This window comes from Stegastes partitus, unplaced genomic scaffold (assembly GCF_000690725.1).
Source record: "Stegastes partitus isolate 25-593 unplaced genomic scaffold, Stegastes_partitus-1.0.2 Scaffold830, whole genome shotgun sequence".
Taxonomy (NCBI): domain Eukaryota; kingdom Metazoa; phylum Chordata; class Actinopteri; family Pomacentridae; genus Stegastes; species Stegastes partitus.
In genome coordinates, this window is record NW_007578561.1 from 273122 (window position 1) to 295513 (window position 22392).

The 22392-nt window shown below is 42.8% G+C and overlaps 1 protein-coding gene across 1 annotated transcript in view; it reads left to right on the forward strand.

Annotated features, from left to right (window-relative positions):
• Positions 1-4007: 4007 nt before the first annotated feature.
• Positions 4008-22392, forward strand: part of LOC103365343 (slit homolog 3 protein-like) — a gene marked incomplete at its 3' end in the record, with an annotated part of 27207 nt that continues 8822 nt past the window's right edge. The window contains exons 1-2 of the mRNA XM_008292764.1: positions 4008-4780; positions 20060-20131. Of these exons, the coding sequence (XP_008290986.1) occupies positions 4590-4780; positions 20060-20131 (263 nt within the window). The remainder of the gene's footprint in view (positions 4781-20059; positions 20132-22392) is intronic.

Sequence of the window (22392 nt, forward strand, 5' to 3'; positions counted from 1 at the left end):
GTGTTCTTTGCCTTTAAGCGGCTCTTCCTTCCACTGTCTGATAATTGTGAAGTTTTAAAGAGATACACTTTTCAGAGATTGGATCAGTGTAGTTGTTCATCCATCCATCCATTTTATATACACCGCTTAATCCTCATTAGGGTCGCAGGGGGACTGGAGCCTATCCCAGCTGACTTAGGGCGAAGGCAGGGGACACCCTGGACAGGTCGCCAGTCCATCGCAGGGCTACACTTAGAGACAGACAACCAAGCACACTCACATTCACACCTACGGACAATTTAGAATCACCAATTAACCTCAACATGTTTCTGGACTGTGTGGGAGGAAGCTGGAAAACCCGGAGAGAACCCACGCTGCACGGGGAGAACATGCAAACTCCACGCAGAAAGATTCTGGTGCCCCCACCGGGACGCGAACCGGCGACCTTCTTGCTGCGAGGCAACAATGCTACCAACTGCGCCACCTTGCAGCCCTGTAGTTGTTCAATCATTTATAAAAAAGGAAAACAAGTGTCTTAAAGATTTTCTCTGTTTCTGTCTGACTTGAGTATGTTGATTCGCTGTTCACCATTAAAGCAGGACAAAAAAGGTTAAATGTTAATAAGCACATTGTGCCTCACATCACTCTTTCTTTGTTCATTTGAAAATGATCGTTCCTTAACATTAACCAAATGCTACCAGTGCCTCGATATAATCCTAAAAATGTTTAATAATGCAATGATTAAATGAAAAAAATGAAATGAAAAATAATCAGACTTGTTGATGAAGAACACTTAACTGATACAGGCCCCTTTGCCAAACACATTCATCAATAATATTCCCTCGTTATGTTGACAGAAAGTGGGATCTGGTCGCAATTACGTCTCCTTCAAAACTTATTTGCTGTTGAAAATGAGCTGCAGGCCTCCACAAACAGACTCGGTCGCTCCGTCATCCTGAGTGACTCATGTTCAACAGGACCAGTGGAGTGCACGGCAGCAAACAGTAACACATGGACAACCGGAGCTTTTTACAGAGTGACAAGGAGACCAGCACTTCCACCAGTTTAATGATTAAATGCCACTTAATTAACCTGAAAGTATCCAGGGCTCAATCTCAGATCTTGAGAAATGTATGAGAGAAAGAGAGAAGACTGCAGTCACATTCATTCATGCTTTGGACAAATAGCAACACAGCAGACAGGCAAGAAAATGCGTCTAGTTAGAGTAGAATATGCAATTGAAGGACCGTGATGTTGTCTAATTCTGGCTTTAGACAGGCCACCTTGTGTACTGTCAGCTAACCAGCATCAACTACTGCTAGATTACAAGTCAAAGATTTTCAATTAATAGTGAAAAACAGCAGGTTTAATAAGAACCGCCTGCACCGAACACGGGACGAGGCCTCGGATGTTTTATAACAGTTTTCGTCAACATCCCATAATGCCGCATTAGGTAAACAAGTGTGTAGCGGTTGTTGAAGTGCAGACGCAGTCGTCGCAGGTTTCACATTCATTTCAGGCTGACATTAGCCAGCAGCATCATACCACAGAGCTCCTTCACCAAAACATTAACTTGGATAACTTTGTTTTATTGTTTTTAGTGATGGTTGACTGGAACTTGAAACGCTGTGTCGGTGCTGCCAGTTGTTTTTCTAAATATGTTGTCTTTGAAAAATTGTTGCTATGGTTCTGTAGAATTTGTTCGGGCTCGCCGGTGTTGTCTGCTTTGCCGTGCTTTATGATTTCTCGATGGGATGATGTGTCTACGTGTTGTGTGAATCATTTTCAAAACACAGAGGAAGCAGAAGAGCTCATCTGATATTGCTGCATGTGATGTGGATAGGGGCATGCTTACAACATGTGCTAAGTGATGTTATCACTTTAAACTGTTTGGATTATTTATTCTATTGAATTACTGTTAACCAGTAGCCAGACTTTCTGTCTAGACTCAAGTGTCTGCACTTTCACTTTGGGACGTATTAGTCTGGATGCTGCTTCTATGTTCTCATCTTTGCACATGAGACTCCAGTTCAGGACCTCCTTGACAGGCTGCTCTCTCCTGTGTCTTCCTGGGCACAGCCAGGAGGGAGGAAACCTCACAGCAGACCCAGGAAACTCTGGAGAGACTCCTGTTTCCCTGTATGCCAGAGGGCACATGGGAATCCCCTAGGAGGAGATGGAATTAGCTGCTGTGGAGAAGGACTGCGCTGCTCTGCTTGCCCTGCTGCTGCCATCGATCTGACACAAGGTTGAAAATGGTCCCAAAGCAGTTTCTTTATCTTCTGGCCTTTCAATCGGTCTGGGGCTCGTGTGAGGGAGAAAAAATAGAGATAAAGCCGGTGGAATACACAGCAGCTGATCTAAAAAGTAGACAGAATTGAAAAGCACTGCGCATTTCCTCTGACATAGAATCAAACACACATGACTAAAATACACATCGTATGGCTATGTGAGTAAAAATCTCTTTCATTTTAGCTTTACACATGAATTGCATGTTGTTCCTAAGATTGTACATGAGGGGGACACTACTACTGCTGTTGAAAATAATCACACATACTAGTAATTATAATATTCTGAAAATGTTAATGTGAAACTGATAGCAGAAGCTTTAACCTCTCCTGGATGGCATCTGAACGATGAAGCGTGTTCGTCCTTGGCGAATACCATAAATGTGCATTTCAGCAAGGCAGTGAAAAATGCACAACTGACCACGAATCAAGCTGTTTCTGAAAACGAACGTACACACTCAGTAGATCTCTTGAATACAAACAAAAAGACACATTTTTTTTTTAAATTGGACAAAGGATGGTTTTCTAAAAGCTCTGCAGAGTTCATCTTTAACATCATAACACATTTGTGTACAGCAGCTTTCACTTCAGAATTGATCAAATATTAAACTGGCCACAAGCCTGCCTCTGGTGGGTCTCCAACTGACAGGAAAACTGATGTTTTAATTAGCCTGAATCCTAAAACGAGACACTGAATTACTCAGTTTGGGTTCCAGGCATTACAATATTTATGAGCTTGCTACTGTTCATTACGTACTGACACACTGCTGCGGACAAAGCTTCTCAGATTTTTTTCTCTTTTTTTTTTGGATATTTGCAGGAAAAATTCCCTGAATGAATTGCATTAATTTGGAGAACACTGACTTAATTAGAAGTTAAATTATCTTATTACTGAACTGCAAACTGCAAAAGTCTCCACTTTTTACTCCCCCCCTTTACTTCGACCAATAGAGGGCAGCAGCACTACTGCAACTTGCTGCAGCCCTTCATCACGGATCTGCTCTGAGAAGTCACTGTCTGCCCTGATGTGTGGAAATCAGTGTGGTGAGTGAGAATAGTTGGAGCATGAGTGTGAACCTTAGCTTTTGTTTATGACCACAAAGAATGTAGAAACTTTACCTCAAAGTCAAATTTGCATGTCTTATCAGGCACCTAAAATCCTCAGTTGTGTCAATTAAAAGTTTCATTAACGGTGGATGTGATGAAGTTTGGCAACACTATAAAGAGATAAATTACATTTATTGCATTTTGGCCAACTCTGACTGGTCGATCAGACAACATTTGTGTGTCATCTGCTGCTTGTTAAAGCATTTATCAGTGACACACATAGACTCTCTGGGGATGATGCATTGGAGATATGGCTCAAATAAAACATGCCTCAAAACCAACACATGATCGCAAACTAGATCATTAAGATGATAAATGGGCCATGACAAAAAAAAAGAAGAAGAAGAAGAGTGGCTGGGAAATTAGCTAAAATATGTACACTGCTACTGTGGACTGAGAGTACAGTTTTATTCCTCCTTGTGGGAAAGTAGTCGAGTTTGTGCAGCGCAGTGTGTTTCTGGGGAAGATAAGGGACGAGAGAAAGTTTGTGGAGCTCTCTCACTCGCTTTTCTGGTGACATCAACAGAGAGGGAGACAGCGAGGGAGGGAGAGAGAGAGAGAGAGAGAGAGAGCGAGAGGGAGAGGGAGAGGATTTTGGGGGAAACCTAAATACAAATCTGTCTGACTCGCTCACTCTCACAACCTCCAGGCGTGCCAGTCTGAGTTGCGCCTCTGCTCTCTCTCAACTTTTTTTTTTCTGATTACAACTCCTCTGTAACTCTCACTTCTTTTTTTTTTTTTTATAATTCCCTGGCAGCGGAGGGATGTTCCCTGGAAGGAGGTTACACCCCAGCTGAACATTCTCACCTTGGAAAGTTTAGGAGTCAGGCTGATAACTTCTCGGAGAGTTTGTGAATGGGGAGCGTTTGGGGAGACTTTTACGCATCGAGCTGAGTGACGCACGGTTCGGTGTTTCAAAAGTTTTTTTGTTTTTTTTTGTCTGTTGTGTCACATCTACATCCTCACTTTCTTCTTTTTCTTCAATGGCAAGGGAGTGTTTTAAGGAGACTCTTACAGATCGGGTCTCTGGAGAGAAAGTTTGGTGAACTTGTGCAACAGCGAACCTAGTTTTATTTATTTTATTTTTTAATTCCTCCGCACAGTCGAACTGCCCGTCTTGACGTTTTGCAGGATCCTCACTTCCACAGCGTCGACTTTCCCCCCACCCCGCGGATTTTCAATTAACTTCGGTTGGAAGTAATTTCAGTGGATATCATGCCTCCGACAGGGCCGGAGAAGCGCGCCGCGCTCTGCCGGGTTTGGGTTCTGGTTTTAGCTTCGCTGGTGTGCGCTGCGTCGGTGGATGGATGCCCACACAAGTGTAGCTGCTCCGGGTCGCATGTGGACTGCCAGGGTTTGGGTTTGAAGACTGTGCCCAAAGGAATACCGAGGAATGCCGAGCGCTTGTAAGTGCGACTGCATTACACTTTGAGTAGATGTGACTGCTCTCCATCATCTGTCCTACTGATCACCACAGTGTCAACTTATCCTGCGTCCTTTGTCCCTTTGCATCACTCCAGTGTTCCTCTAATATATCTGTATGAGGGCTACAGTACATCTTGTTTAGTAAACTCAACATAGCATGTCCTCTAGATATTTTTAACTTTCACGCAGACTAATTTGCAGATGTGATAGAAATTTTTTTAAAACTCTCAAGACACTGTTGTTAATCTTGCATTGTTAAACCCTCCATCACTTTCCCATTAACGTTGCTCAAGTCTTTCAGGCGCATCAACTCAATCAACATTTTATTTTTCAAGCAACATTTATCCAGTAATTTCTCATTTTACATTTTAAGATCCTGTTCTGATCCGTAACCAATACCTCTGAGCAACTTTGATTGTTTTCGTTGCCATGACAAAGACTCAACTTACAAAAAATAAAGGAAACACTTCAAACAGAAGTGGATAAAGTGAATCTAGGTGGATGTTGGCTGCTTTTTAGAGACATTTAAGGCTCTTAACTACCAAAAGGAAGCCAGTATTGTTCACCAGTGACCCCAATGAATGGGAGCAGTTAAGAAAACAGTCCTGAACTAGCTGTTAGAGAGAATATTTAACAGGTCAGAAACAAACGTGAGAAGAGCTCCTTAAAGTCTCTTCGTAGTCGGCAACGCTCCCTTTGGGGTGAGTTGGACTTTCCAAAGTTTTTCACACTGGACCCTAAAACTGGGGCTGGATCCTCAGTGATCCGTGTAAAAATCCTGAACGCTGTTTTTTTTTTTTTATATGCAAAAACCTTTCGCAAACCTGGTGACAGTTAGTTATAAATGATATTCATTCCTAAGGCAGAGACAGACCCCTGACAGGCGCTGCTGCCACCTCCAGCCTGATCTTGACACGTATACACCAGCGCAGCCACACACAGGCACTCGCAAACACACACCTTTGCTGTTAAGGTATGGAAGTGATTATGCATGATAACGGAGCAGCCAAAAGCCCTGCAGGGGATCGACAACAGACCTAACCCTGAGACAACAAACACAATCAGTAGGCTGCAGAGGAAGGTGGGGGGCCGTGTTTGTGGATGTGTATGTGGGGGGCACTGGTGGAAATCAACATATGATTAGCATGTGTGTGAGCATTTTTTTTTCCAGCTTTTGCATGTGTTTGCTTACATGTATATGTGTCTATGTGTTTGCACTGATGTGATTGTGTTTCTTGTGTGCATAGATATGAGTGTGAACAGCGAACTCCATACTTCTTCCATCCCATAGGGCTGCTGTGACCTCCGAGGACCTGTTGGCTTTTACACAGCAATCCCCTGAAGACATTTACACCCTAAGAAAATAAATAATTAGAGCGGGTTGAGATGGGGAGGTGGGATAAGGGGGTCCTCTCCCTCTCGCTGGGGTCCCCTGGGTGGAATATTTGGGGTAGCAGCGCCCCCTCCCACCCCTCTCACTCCAGAAACTATGTGTTTATGTTTCCCTGATTTATCCAGGTCAGTGTTTCAGATGTGACTTCGGCCAAGAGTTGCTCTTTCCCTCCCGCTTTCTCTCCCTCTCCGCCTGCCTTCATCTCGCTTTCTCTCCTGCAGATATATTTTAGGGAGTCTGAGATGGGAAACATTAAAATGGATGAGATTCCAGTTCTAAAGGTTACAGCAGATGGGAAACTTTTTAAGAAAGAGAGATGAGCATTATTGCCCTGAGCAGGGATTTCAGTTTGACAGCTGAGATAAAGTCCACGTGGACAACAGAATCCAGGAGCAAAAATGCCAAAATTTGTTAACTTCTGGGTAAAAATGCTAATTTGCTTCAAAGAATCTAAAACTGTCTGAATGATTTAGAAATCTCCTTAACTTATAATTAAAGTTTTGATCAGTTTTGATTTTTAAATTGGCCATATTTGCAACGTTGCATAGTAAATAGTTGCCTAAGGTTGTGCTAATAGATAGAAGCTAAATTTAGTTCCACAGCATGCATGGACTCATCAGTACAACCTCCTTCTAACTTTCTAATGTAATACTAACATTGATTTATCATTTGGTTTTAGGGTATAACTTAACTGTTTATGGCAACAAAAACGGGCATTCAACACTAACATTTCACTACATTTAAATTAAATGAATTGGTTATTAGAAACGTTTTTCCTAACTTTTAAAGGAAATGCAACATTGCAATGTTGAGGCAACTGGCTGGACACTGATATGCGTCAGTTTAGCCAGCAAAACTGCACCAAGACCCATGCACGAAAGAATACTAAGAACTTAAAATGCTTTTCAGTATCAAGCTGTTTATTTCAATACCCTTTTACTGATGCAGAGTTATTTTAGACCAAACGTCAGAGTAAAACTTGTGTTCTGTGCTTTCGTCTAATGCTGAAATTACTGGTTAACGCACAAACTAACACGGCAAACATTTGTTGACTCACCGTTCTGCAGAAACAGTTACATAAACAGAAATGCACGGCGAAGAGTCCAATATTCGTCTCGCCGCAGCAGAATAATGTGCAACAAGACCACAAGACATGTGGCATTTGACTAAGGGAGACGGCTCTCGCCTTATCTTCAGTGGAAAATCTTTTTCGGCTACCACGCTGCCTCTCCCTTTATCACTCTCTGAAGGCACATGTGCCGAATCAAACAGATTTAGACACACTGTGTGACGGTTGCTGAAAACAAATGTAGAGTATCACCGTTAAGTGAAGTAGAAGTACATGACGCGGTGAGGGAAATTGGGTACGACAAAGAAGCAAAGTATAGGGACTCGTGATGAAATAACTTCACGACAAACTGATACGCAACACTGAAAAATAATACAATGGCTTTCTCTTTTCCTTCTTTTCTTTCGAGGGCTGCTCAGAACGCAGGAAATCAGTCGGTATGGAAAACGGTTGTCACTGTAGGGCATTAAAAACCACCAGCATGGTTCTTTAAACTCCAGAGTTGTTCCCTACTTACCCTCTCTATTACGCACAGCATAAAACTTTGAACGCAGTTTCCTTCTGCCGCATGTGGAAGCACACGGCGGACGTGATCTCCGGAGCCACCTGTCATAACTACAGAATCAATCTCTCTAAAAGCCAGATTTTCTTCACTATTGTAAACAGAGCGTTTGGAAAGGTTAACGAGAGAAAAACAGTGGTGGCCTCAACTGTTCGCACACACACACACACATACGCACTCACAGGCAGCCTCGCAGATTACCTCAGGCCAGTCAATTCCGTAATGTCCTCCTTGGGAAGCCACTTGAGACCTCATTTGCATCTAATTTGAGTGGAGGGTTTTGGGGGGAGGCTTAACAGGCTTAACGAGGCTGGGTAAAATGAATTGGAAAACAGGGACGGCTTTTCTCTCTCGGGTTCAGTTCACACCTGCCCTCTGGGGACCGCATAGACATACATACAAAAACCGCGCACACACCCTGGAGTGTTGATTTTTAGAGCTGCAAATTCCAAACTGTTGCCTCAACCTCTGTGAAATGTGGGCAAATTAAAATCTGTGAACTCTAGAGGGAGCCTTCAACTGATTGAGTCGGGAAAGTTTTTGTCCGTGTGTGAAAATATAAATCCAATTCTTTATGTTCGCATGCTTAAGTTCTGTCGAGATTTATATGTGTATGATTGCGTCTTTATATGTGCTGTATGTCAAGCTGAATAAGTGTGTGTGTGTAGCTGAATGGACTCGCTGCTGGAAGCGGTTGCGAGCTGCCTGAGCCAGCTTTAGACAAACTAATTCTGATTTTAACTGCCTATTTTTCTGTTCCCTTGCTAACGGCACTTTGAGGAAGTTTTGGCAAGTTTTTTACAAGCAACACCTTCTCTGCTTTCTCTAGCCTTGTCTGGCTTTTTCTCTCGCTTTTTTTTTATTTCCCCTCCCTTCGCAGCTCTCCGTCTTTATCCCGACTTTGTTTTTCTCGCTCTTTCCTGCCGTAACCTCCGCTTTTCTTCATTTCTCTCTCTTATTAAGTCCTCTGTTTTTGTCACCTTTGCCTCTTTTGCCACCTTGTTTTCTGGCCCGCCTGCTTCTCCTTTTGCGTCCTCCGTAGTTCCACCGCTTTCTCTCTGACCTCCGCCTCCAACACACACTCATACACACACCTTCGCTTTGCCAGCAGCATCTCTCCAGTAGAGTTTTCACAGCCCCCATTTCCCCTCAGCGTGCCAACCTACCACGGAGCACACAACAGTAGGATCCCGCTGCTGTGTGTGTGTGTGTGTGTGTGTTTGTGTGTAACCAAGTATCAGTGTGTGTATTTCTGAGTGTAGCGTGGACACACACGTTCCAGCCTCTGCTCCTGGCTCTTATCAAAGCTTGGTGTTGATTGGTCAGTGGACGCTACAACCACCACACCCTCAGCTATGAAACGGCATTTCATGGCGGGACTGGAATTTTGTCTGTGTGTGTGTGTGTGTGTGTGTGTGTGTGTGTGTGTGTGTGTGTGTGTGTGTGTGATCTTTGACTACTTAGCTTCTATCCTGTGCATGTCACAGACCATCTAATTTGCGCTGACACAGTTCCAGTTCCCTAAATTTAGAATAATTTGATTTAATCAAAAACAATCTCCGATGACTGAAGCACTGTGCACTCCAGCCTCACTTTGCTCCTTCCAGCTGCGACCTGAACATTCATCTGATGTCATTGCGAATAATGTTGTGCGGTATACAACTGCTGGCCACACCCAAAGAGTCTGATACTGTAAGTCTGAGATGTATTCCAACTGTTCTGATAACTCCCATGAATCTCTGCTAACCATGTTTCTTTGGTACGTCGCCAGCTTTTGTGGGAACCGGGGAGCTAATTATTTTGTTTATGCAGTATTTCTGCGCTCCACTTTGAGGGAAAGTTCAGTCAGCACACATGCTTTGGTAACTGTTGAATGAAAGCCATCATTCAGCGAAGAGTGTTCTTTATTGTTATCGTGGGTATGATGGTGATGTAATACATCTGAGGAGCAGCCGAGTGTTATTGCTATAGCAGACAAGTCTAAACTAAGAAGCTAAAACCACAATGAGCTTGCTGTTCTCAAACAGCCTCTTAATGTCACGCCTATCATCCGTGGCCATCTTGTGGTAACCATTTTGTATCCTCCCAACCGTGTTTGATTCAGTTCTGGTATGCCAAATGGCACGAGTGAGGGTAACCAATGTTTAGGCTCCAGTTCTAGGTCAGTGGGTGATATTCTCTTCTCCAAGTTTCTCCAGCATGCGGGCAGTTGACCTTTCTATATAATGACTTTCAGTCTGCCAAAGAAGCAGCCAGCTGGCACTGTCAGTGGGCACTGCCCTTCTGGGAAATGGAGCAAACTGGATGTTACATTAAAACATATGCACACATGCTGTATTCACATGTAGTGTGCACCCCATCAGCCAAAGACTCACCGGCATACATATGTAGAACTCGGCACATTTATGTAGACGTATGAACGATGCACAAACGAAACTGTGCTTGAAATAAATGTGCTGCACTCAAGTGGACCCTTACTGACATAGGTTCTGTTCCTTAATCCTTAAACATCACAATCATTCCAAACCTCAATCCATCCCCGATTTTAAATCTCTCAAAGGAAAATTATGGTTTGTTACAGCTTCAGTCTTCTTTTTGGTAGCTTGGGCCATTTTTCTGTCCATTGTTACCATTTCGTTTACAAATCATGGTGCATTGTACAAAAGTAATTGCTGAGATCTGGAAACCTTGTTGCGAGGAAAAAGGATGATCAAACATGCTGTAAATAAGCAAACAGTTTGCCAGATTTTATTTGGAGGATAACCTGGGAGAGATCGTGCCTGAAATCATTTTTCACTGTATGGTTGACCACAAAGAAAGTCTCTTAAGTGTGATGGATGAGAACAGTTTGGGCGTTTGTTTCTCAGTTTGCCTTTAGTTCTTTTTTAAAGAAAGCTTTTCTTAGCCTGGGGTTTGGTTTAACACCTGTAGGATTAACCAACAGCTTGTAGACTTTTTCTTTTCAAGCAATGCCGCTGTGTTTTAAGAACTAAGCAATTAGATTAATGCAGATAGTGATACTATTAGAGATGAGAATAATGATTTGATGGTGACTGAAAGAAACCCAGTTTGTGCGCAGCTCTTGTCTTTTAATCTTCAAACAATCTTTTGATGACACCAAATGGCTCCTCACAAAGACGGCAAACATGCAAGAAGGTACACACGTATTCCAAATGAAAATACATATACATGAAGCGCATAGGAGGACTTAGCATGCAGCCCCACATACAGTCATCATTAGGCAAGTAGAAGCTCACATACACATGGCTCGCTCTCATGCTTTCACCGGATTAGACGTGCAATTGCTTGTAGATGGAAACTTTGACATATAATGAGAGAGAGAGAGTCTGTGTCACATAGAAACAACCCCGAGTCACGAATGACCTTCTGTGACTTTCTGCTGAAACACAAGTCTTCAGATTGGAGGACTTCAGAGTGTGTGTGTGTGTGTGTGTGTGTCGCTCCATAACTCCAGTATAGGTTTGCGTGTGTGTGTGTGTGTGTGTGTGTGTGTGTGTGCAGCGCGCCTGGAGTCGTTTGATGTTAACAAGCTATGCCACTGTTTTGTTAGGCCACTGTCACCAAAGCAACACATTACATCCCGTCTGCAGGGACTTTGCTTTTCTCAGTGTGGCTTTCTGTGCGTATGCTGTCGCTACACCTTTGTTCATACGTATTTGTATTTATTTGCGGGCATGTGGCGGCGCATGCAGCATGGGAGTGTGACTTGCACTGTAATTTTCCCTTTTCGGTCCAATGTTCAGCTAAGCTCGATGTGACAGACTGCTTATGTTCGGAGAAGCCGGTCACTGCGCCGTACATCTGTGTGTTTCCCTGTCGCTCTCCAGCTTTCTTTCTTTCTATCATTCACATTTTTTTTCTCTCTCATGCGTCTTAATCTCTCTCATTCTCTTATTCTCCCCTCGTTTTTTTTTCGGACTTGGCCCCCGTTCAGGAAGCGGCGGTCCTTGTTCTTGTCAAGTGGCCTCTCAGCCAAATTACCCCCTCCCCACCCCCCACCCCATTCACTTACAGTACAGCAGTAGTAAATCTAGACAAAAGCAACGCAGCCCTATAAAACTCCGACAAAGAAAAGAGCTAACCAAATACAGCGCTGCTTTACGGCCCCTTTGGCTTGCGACTGTAAAAGAAAGGGATGCTTGCAGGCGTCTCCCTAATGTGGTCAAGCCTGCGCGGTTAACAGCGACACCAAACTATGAATTTCCTGAGGTCGAGCGGCAGCAACGTCGAGTAGAGACTGTGAGGGAGACGGAGATAAATTGTGACAGACAGAAAACAAACCAGTAGATGATGAAACACGCGAAAGAAACGCACTACTGCCTCAGATTTCAACGAAATGTAATCGGCCTGGGATATTTAATGCAAGATCAACAAATCGTTGAAAAGACGTAGGGAAGAACAGGGTGTGACAGAGTGATGAAGGTGGCTTTAAAGCTAAAAGATGAAGAAGATAGGTGATAGTAAAACTAAACCGGATCTAATCGCTGTTAAACAACTAAAGTGCGGATGGGCAGAGGGAGCTGTGTTGTGCATCATTCAGACAGGATTCCCCTTTAAGGAGTGAAACTGAGTGTCCTTCAATCTGCTCTCAGGAAAATATCCTACTGACAAATAGCTGCTGTTTCTCCACGGTCTCTGCACTTCTTCTTCTTCGCTCTTCTCTTTTCGTTCAATAGCTTTTGTCAAGTTCCTCTTAGTGCTGTCGACATTCTGTACATTGCAGATGTAAAATGCAGCACATTCATTTGTACAAAGGAAGATTTTTTAGCCATTGTGGCAAATATGTGCCGCATTAGATAGAAATGTTAAATGTCACAGTGTTTCTGAGAAGCAAACAACCCACACACTCTGACAGTGGCATCAGTGTCTTGGTGTCGCTGCAGCAAACCCATCACATCAGGCAAACCTTTGTCTTCTGATGTTTGCTTTTGTTGTGTAAATTCTGCCGTGACTGAATTTGATGGCAGCTTTATGCAGCTGGAAGGATGTGCTTGCTTTTAAAGTGTATTTTAAAGTTTTTTCTCATCATGTATGTACAACCACACTGGGCTGTTGCGTAAAGGCTGTGGGTAGAAATTGAAGACGCAGGGATCATATTTGTTTTATCCGTTTATCAGTGAGTTAAAGGTTACTGATCTAACATTGAAGGCAGAAAATGGATTGTGGAAAATGAAGACGAAACAAGTGCAGTCAAAGGAAAAATCCCATCAGAGACACGGATAGATATCCAATAAAACACAAGATTACTTGATCACATTTGTTCACCCTCTTTGGGACTCAGCCAGGATTTTAGAAATTGCAGAAACTTAAGGGCTGAGCTGTTTAAATAGATTTTCTTTCTATTAATTTCCACTTTTTAAAAAAAACCTTTAAAGAAAATAAATAGTCTCTTAAGCTTTTGCCACACTGCGATAAAACAAACCTGGTGTTGACATACTGAATCCTTTTTTTCCCTCTGTTTGGCCTGAAAACATGACCTTTAAATAACCTGTCTGGTGTAATTTCTACAAAGGACATGCTCTCGGTGTCCTCACAGGTACTCCGGCTTGTCTCTACACTCGCTTGTTGCCTTTTGCTGTGTGTGCAGGATGCAAATGCCCAGAAACCTCTACGACGTGTTTGTTGTGTCTCCCAGAGAGCAGTCATAGGCAGGAGTTCGCTGCCTGTTAGCATCACTGTGACAGAGATTCAAAACAGCAGTAAATGGTTGCACAGGAGGCCAAATGTTCCACAAAGACCCCAAACTTTCCAAAACGTGTAGATTCTTGTAAACTCTTGTAGACGATACATGGTCTGCAAGAGGAGACGGGGACTGAACGTGTCCTTCTTCTTTCAATGCTTGTCATGATTGCATCAGTAATTGAGAAGTTGTCTAGACTCGGTTAAGATGAGTTCCTCGTAACACGTTTGCAATGTTAATATGTAAAAGCTTAACATTTATTGTAAAGGTTTCATTTGTTTTCTGCCACTCGTAGTTGGCTGCATCCAGTTGCTATAGCAACCCCTGCTGATGCAGTACCACAGCAGTTTAACTAGTCTTGCTACATTCACTATTTTTTTTTAAATTTGAGAGCATGAGCAGCATCTCTGATCTACTAAATATCTGGTGGTTAATCGTTTTTGTCTCTCTGTGATCACTTTAATGCTCACCAAGCTAGCCAATTAGCCGTCAATTACTGACTAATTATGGTTCACTTTTCTTAATTATGACGTGTGTTTACTGCTTTATTTACTTTCCTTTACTTTCTGTGGTGACTAAATGCTTTAGTTTAACAATATTTAGTTTCCATATTTTGCACCTAATTCAACAATCTGTTTTATAGGCCCAGTTTCCTCATTACTGCACTAACTTATTTATTGGTCTGTTTATGTGTTTATACATCAAATCTTTTCTGTTTTTTGTATTTAGAGTCACTGTTACTGAATTCATTGTCCAATACTGTTCCCACACTTTTATAATTGCTTCCAGTAAAAACTGTCCAGACCAAATTAATCGTCAAACTTCAGTGTGTTGCGACCTAGCTGTGCACCTACATGCAAGTGAGAGCAGAAGATTATGCTTTATTTAATTACATTTCAGCCGCACTGGTTTGGCCTTTAAGCTGCTTTCTCCTTGTGTCCTGATTAGACAAAAGGTTTTAGTGTAACATTATGCTGCTCCTGCCTTTTAAGCTTCATTTCAACCAAAGTTGAAATTAGTGTGATCAAAAAAGTCTGAGCAGGTGTTGCCAAATGTCATATCTAAACATTTGAAGTGGATGGATTTCAGCTACACCAAAGCCAATTTTGAAGCAGCTTGACGCCTGGCCTGTGTCTGGTGACAGACACACTGTGGAGCTCAGAGGAAAAGGAAGAAGGCAATTAGGATTCCTTGCGTAACTGGGAGATTTAGAGAGCGAAATTGAGCATACCTATCTATAGGAGGGAGAAGGATGGAGAGCGAGAAAGCAGGAATGAGAAAATGAAGCGGTACAAGAGCTTTGTGGAAAATAACATGAGATTAGGAAAGGAAGTGGATGCATTTGGCAACGAAGCGTTGGACGGGAGAACAGCAAAGGATGAAAGGAAGAGAAAGAATGGAGTGAGACAAAGATAAGGATGCAATGGCTGATGGGGTGAGAGAAAAAGTGGAAAGAGGAAATGTCACAGTGTCAGACACAGATAAAACAGAGGGAGGAAACTGCAGTGCTTTGTCGTTATTCTGTATTGTTGTCCCAGATGAGGGGGGAAAAAAAAGGAGGACAAAGGCCAAGAAAACAAAAACAAAACAGATTGAGATAGGGGGTCAAGGTGAAAAAGTGAAACACAACTGACCGGCCAGCGACCCGGCATGTCAAACATCTAAACTCATGTCCTCTGATAGTATTTCATGGTTTACCGCGGCGGCAGTCAGTCCAACTTTTCATTCCATTCCAGCCTCTTGGGAGTCACCTGATCTGTCATTTGTTTAACATTCCTTTCTAATAGTTATTTATCTGTTTTTTCTCAGTCTCCTTGGTGTAGCCAACCAATAAAGTCATGCTGTAAGCAAATCAGCCCCGCCTGCCACCAGTATGCCAGGCCAAGGCAGCCAGACTATAGGGTTCACTGGTTTCAGTGGTCTAGAGTGAGATGTGGTGGGAAGCTGCCTGTGCCTGTACATATATGTGTGTGTGTGTGTGTGTGTGTGTGTGTGTGTCTTTGTTGGATGGTATATTAATTCCCTGAACACCTGCTGTTTGCATTCTTGCCTTATCCCCTCGTCACAAACACACACACATGCACGCCACCTCTGCCTGTAATGGAAACAAACAGTGGTTAGGGCTTTTGTGCTAAAGCCTCTCGTTAGTTGTCTGACTGCCAGCTGGTCAGTTAAATTTGAAGCTTAGTTAAGCTTTACTGCTGGGTGGGGTGGACACCCAAGCTTTAACGGACCAGGTGCATAAAAATGGCTGCCTCCCCGACTTTTTTGAGATCCTCTGTAGCTCTAATTTTTGCACAGCATGAGCGTTCTGATCTAATTAAGCTTGTCCTTTTTACTGGCTGTGATTTTCTTTTAAAGCCACGTTAAGTGGGGGCCAAAGAACCTCTTTATGTTGGTTTAAGGTATAATGGCAACCCACTGTCTTTTTGTTTTCATTTTCTTCTGAACAACTTGAATTTCTTCACAACTCCGTACAGAGACCTTGAAGATGTTTGGAGAAATTGTTCTGAGAACTCTTTCGATAACCAGATTAAGCATATGAAAAGTAGGTCAGCTAGTCATACATATATACAGTGAGGCCGTTCAAATCCAAAATATGCATCTTAGTATGCAGAATTTGCTATATTATTAATTGTGAGTAAGTTGTCTGAGGGGCTAAATCGTGAAATAACTCATCACTCATCGGATAATGTGATTGATGTTACGGATTATTTATTTCATGATGAAGTCGTCTTTTACACCGTTTCTGAATTCATCACTGTCAACCGGTGTGCTATTCATTTTACAAGTCTATTCATTTAATTTCACACCACATCTTGTTCCACTCTGGCAGCAGCGTCGGCTCCCTCAGCTTTTTGGCGACGCTGTTAGATGGGGGGGACGCCATTGTGCTCTACCTGGAACTGTATCCTCGGTATTTGTTTGACTGAGGATCGGTCTCCCTGGTGAGAGCACAAGTTTCCACTGTGAACAAGAGAAAAGATGGAGATAAGGATGGAGAGATTAGTGAGAAAAAAAAGAGAAGGGTAGGAAAAATGTAGCCAACTGTAAAAGAGTGAAAGATTGAGATAAAAGAGGAGCGATTATGGGCGGAGAGAAAAAAACAGATGAAGGCGAAGAAAAAGTGTTTAGTCAACTGTGAAACGGTGAAAGATAAGACGTGAGAGATTGAGCGAGGGGGAGACTCTCTAGAAAAGGGGGTGATTAGAGAGAAAGAGAATAAGTGGAGAGGAAGGCTGGGAACATGGGGTGAAGCTGGCTGTGAAGGACTCACAGGCTGACATTAGAGAGCAGTGACTGGGGAGAGATTTAAGAGAGATGAAGAGGAGGAGGAAGTAGAGGCAAAAAAAAAAATCTGAACGATTGTAGCCAAATGTAAAAAGAGAGAGCGATAGCAGAGGGGTAAGACAGGGAGGAGAGGATGGATAGAAGTAAAGTGGTGGGAAACAGGAGTTCTCAGATTGGATGCTGCCTCGGAGTCACTCAAAAGCAAGCGGATACCTGGAATTACATACCAACAACAGAAAAGCAGCTACTTTCGTCATGGAAGCAGCTCCTTCCTCAAGTTTAAAACGATCAAATCAATGCCGCCACATCCAACAAGACTTATCAAGTAATTGCCAGTTCCTTGCTTTCCAAGGAACTGGCAATTACACACATTCTGAAAGCCTGTGAGAAGAACCAGCAGCATCCAGTCTGGATGATCTTGAATGAACTGACAAGACGGACGAGACTCAGCATGGACAAGACTTTTCCTTCTTAGTTTTTTTCACGCCATTGCAGTTTCCAAAATGCTTGGACGACTTGACGATGTTGGTTTATTTGTGACATCAAAATCATCATACTTCAGGAATTGTAAGAGTTGATATCTGAATTTGGGCTGCAAGGTGGCGCAGTTGGTAGCACTGTTGCCTCGCAGCAAGAAGGTCGCCGGTTCGCGTCCCGGTGGGGGCACCGGAATCTTTCTGCGTGGAGTTTGCATGTTCTCCCCGTGCAGCGTGGGTTCTCTCCGGGTTCTCCGGCTTCCTCCCACACAGTCCAAAAACATGCTGAGGTTAATTGGTGATTCTAAATTGTCCGTAGGTGTGAATGTGAGTGTGCTTGGTTGTCTGTCTCTAAGTGTGGCCCTGCGATGGACTGGTGACCTGTCCAGGGTGTCCCTGCCTTCGCCTTAAGTCGGCTGGGATAGACTCCAGCCCCCCACGACCCTAGTGAGGATTAAGCGGTGTATAGATAATGGATGGATGGATATCTGAATAGGAGGCAAATGACTTTATAGTTTATGTCTAGGTCATTTCTGAATCTGTCAGTTTATTGACAGACAACAAAAGTTGATTCAAACATGAAACGAGTGGAGAATGACATTCGACAAAACCGTCCGACTGGACTCAAACCAGAGATGTGGTGAATACACTAAACCCTGTAGGTCTCAAGCACGCCCTAACCTGTAGATTGACTTGACCTGTGGATTGCAAAACTCCAAAATGTATTGATATTGTACTGTAGAAAAAGTAATTAGTGGTTTTCATTCCTCCCTTTGTGTGCTTTCCATCCTTTCTGACGATCCGTCCTGCCATCATTGGTTTCTTATCACCCTGTCAGCACTGGTGTGTTTCTATAGACTTGTCTCTCTTTTCAGTTTCTATGTTTGCCTCCCCGTCCTTGTGCTTCACTTTACTTTCTGGATGCTTCTTCCCTGTTTGCTCCTTGGCTTTGTTTGGACTTTGATTTACCTGGATCGCCCTCTGTTTGTCCATCCAGTAGGCTTTGTTCATTACATGTTGTTCATTCCACCGACCTGTCTGCTCCGTGAGGCCTGCATTTGAATGCTTCTCTCTGAATTACATATAACATTATTATAGGAGAAATTGGTGGCTTCATTTTTGAGATTTCTGTTTGAACCTGCTCTAGTTGTATTTAACCACAAGCCCGTTTACGCAATCAGCAGACATCGAGCAACAGTATCATGCATGTGGCTCCTTCACAAACTAATATTCAATCTCCGCATCACTCCTGAGGGACACATCTAATTCTTTTGGCGCTGAAAGCTTTATTATGTTCATCAGGTAGTCCCCAACTTTATCTTTTTGACTCTTGGTGCCGGTGTTCAGTGGGTGTATCAACACATTATTATGGAAACGGCTGCCTGCTGTGTGTGGAAATGAGGTCGATGAGAGCGGTGAGAGTAAATTAGGACAGAAAAGTTGCAGGCTGTAAAAACAACAACTCTGAGCCAAAAGTTGCAAAAATACTCTGTAGAGAAAGTACCTGCGATTAGTTGGGGAGCCCTGTTAAGTTCCATGTGGTCATTTCATCCATTGTTTATATGAATTATTGATGCTTAAATATTCTGCTATAATGCAATCATGTATTTACTTTATATTGAGGATTCCTTTTCTCGTCCCTTTCACATGGAGAATCTTCAGTTAACAGCCACCTCATTCTGAGAGCGTGTTTGTTGTCTGGGTGGCAATCATTAATCAGACACTCATTTACGTAACCTCTCATTGTATCAGATGAGATATTAAAGTCTTCCCTGGAGCCCGTTCAAGGACACCGCAGAGGACCTTGGACCCAATTTTGGGCTTTGGGGAAGCGCTGGTCTGGCCAGCCCTCCCCGTCTCAGGCCGGGGTATGGCTCTTATTAGCGGTCCTTGCAATAGCAGCTTGGGGAAGCCTTTTGAAACCTAATATGGTCTTAAATCAGATTTATAAATGTTTAGGTGTATTATGAAAAACACACACGCCGACTGCGTTGGCAAAACCAGACTGTGTTTATGTGTACGTGTGAGTGTGTGCGCCTGAGAGCGACGGCGGGCGAGCGAAAGCTTTCGGAGACTCGTGTGGGTGAAATAAGAGAGAAAACGGTGTGTGTTGTTTGTCTGTGCCCTCTCTCTCTTTCTGTGTGTGTGTTTTTTTTCCTTGCCCTAATTCCTCCAGTGCGACAGCGTTTCAATAAACAGCATACCCGTGTAAAGGGAACCAGTCTATACACACACACTCAGGCAGTCAGTTCATATTGCAGTATGTATACATTGTGCACCCGTAGTTAAAACAGATTGAATGACAGCCAGGAAACACGATAAGCTTTTAAACTGTGATGATGGAAAGAGAAAATAATTTCATCCCACTTTTTTTTTTTCTTTACTGGAAAATTTGCTTCTCAATAATTCACAGCAACAGGAGCCGTATGTTGTCGGTGCCTGTACAGTTGGAGTGTTTGTGTGTTTTGGTTTCTGTTTGTTTGTGTTTGTATGTTTGTGTGTGCTTGTATGTATGCGTGTGGGCTCGTATGTGCTGTGGGGCATTCTCACGCTCTGTCCTACTGCCACATTCACCAATTTGGCTGAGCGAGAGCGTGAAGAGGCACATCAACACACTCAGTGGGTGCTCACTGATGTTTCTTACAATGAAACTGTATGCCTTTAAGATTGTGTTATCAACACTTAAGTCTACTTACTGAACTCAGTTTTATTAATGAACACATTGGTCAAGTCTGATTTGTAATCTCCGTTTTTCTTTTTTTTTGCAGGGATTTGAACAGAAACAACATCACCAGAATCACTAAAGTGGACTTCTCTGGCATCAAGAACCTCAGGATTCTGTAAGTTTGCTTCTTTTATCAATGAAGTTGTTACAGCCAGCTTGTTCAGAAAGTTAGTTGTTAGTTTTGCATCGAAAACACTGCAAGATTGGTTCACATTGTTAGTCAGAGAAGCTTTTTGGTGCAATTAAACTGGAGATTGTAACACATTTTCTCCAAAATTCTGAAAACAACTGCCCACAGGGTTACTGTGCAGTAGAATTAATAAACTGAACTGTGCTTTTTTGGCCCTCCTGAGCCACTGTAGGACAATGTTACTGTGTGTCTGGGCCACCTCTCGTCAAAACTCTTGATGTTGGTCTCGATGGCTGATGTTAAAGAGTAACAGAGCAACAACACGATTTCTAAATCACACTTCGATCTCCTTTTCAACTTTTTCTCGCAATAAATCCCAGGATCCTGTACCTTTAGCCACACTGGAGCTGATTTTTCTGACAGCATTTCTCAAGTCAAACATTTAAAGGGCGTGCCAGACAACACAAACGTGTAGGCGATGGTGTCCACACGCGGACATGAACGTGCTTTCACTCTTTCACCAGCACTTACATATGACATGTTTGTTTTATCATTGCCAAGCCAGGTTGTTCAGCAAGTTCACATTACCTCCAGTTTGTTAGTTTTGCACCGAAACCACTGCGAGAAAATTATTAGTCAGAGAAACGTCTTGGTGCCATTAAACTGGTGATTGCAACACATTTTCTAAAGTTCCCTAAAACAACTGCCTGCAGGGCTACGATGCAGTGGAATGAATAAACAGAAACCTGGTTGAAACACAACCAGTACAAAGGACAGATGCAAAGTGTTTTATGGTTAAAATGTCTTAAAACAAATGTGCAAATCTCAAGAAAGCCGGTAACCTTATGCAGCCTTTGTTTTGTTTATGTGAACTCTTCTTATTCTGTAGCAAATGCAGAAGTAAAGTGATGTTGTCATATTGCTGGAAAAGTCATGTGGAGTAGACCTTTCTACTGAAGACAGATCCATGAAGTCAGTCGTTCCTCTGCTTGTTTTTAAAATACAGTGTGCTGCCAAACAATCTATCCTTTAGGTATGCGGTTGTATCCACCAGGTACAGTACCAGCAGGTCTTTTATGTGCTTATTCTCCTCTTTGTTTCCTTATTGTGACCTGTATTTCTGTCTTTACAAGGAATCCCATGAACAAAAAGCTGCCATGCTGTAGCAATTAAGCAAATGCTATATTTACCTAATGGGCCTACATATGGCTATAGGGGCAACAAGTCTCCATAAAATAAAGTTTCCCATCCTAATGAGGGCTTTCAGAGCAGGAGAGAATGCAAGTGTCCCATCCAAGGAGTTGAATTACGCAATTACTGGATATTTACAAGGTTAAATAATAGAGTAATTGTGAGCTGACATGCCAGTAACAAGCAGCAAGACTCCCATTTATTAAACAAGCAACACGAAAAGATGTTGACCTGGTGAGGAAATGATGGCATGCAGAAACTAACTGATGCAATTTGCGTTAGAAAGAAATCATGAGTCATTGCTCAGCAGTAAAAGATGCGACAATGCAACCTAAGAGTCTTCTCTGGCTCCCACGTTGCGCCGAATAATAGTCGAGGAATGCCGAGTTTTGTATGAAACTATGAACTTCAATTATGACACTGCTCTTCTCGAAAATATCAAATCTTGACTTCTTGCGTCACAGTGTGCACGTTTGTCTGGAAACAATCCTCACTCGTGCATACTGAAAGGTGTTTTTTATTAGGTGTAATTTTCTCGTACACACACTGACTACAAAGAGATCGGCTCTTAAAGCTCAATGCATGTGGGGCCTGAACTAATTTCATATGTCATAACTGGCGATTCCAACCATTCTGATAGATGCTATCTGTTAAGAAAGAGTTGTGTTTTTGAGGCCTGGAAAGGGGGCAAGAAACAGCTTTCTGTGCCAGACTGATACATTTTTCCATTTCGAGGGCATGTTGACTGCAGATTAAACATGTAGCTGTCAGTAAACGTTAAGAATGAACATTCAACCAAAGAATAGAGTTTCTGTACTGTGTCGTTGTGCAATCTTTTATCTTGAAGGAGAAAAAAATCAAAAATCAAATGACACGCTGAAATCATTGCTGAGACACTTTCTTGTTGAGCTCGTCATATTTAAATGGCTGCACTCAGTGTGAGAGGAGATGAGTGTGACTGCTCATCTCCTCTCAGCTGTCCTAACTGACTTCAAGGGCTCTCTCACTGTTTTGCCTCAAGTGGCTGAATTTGTGTGTGTGACTGTGTGTGTGTG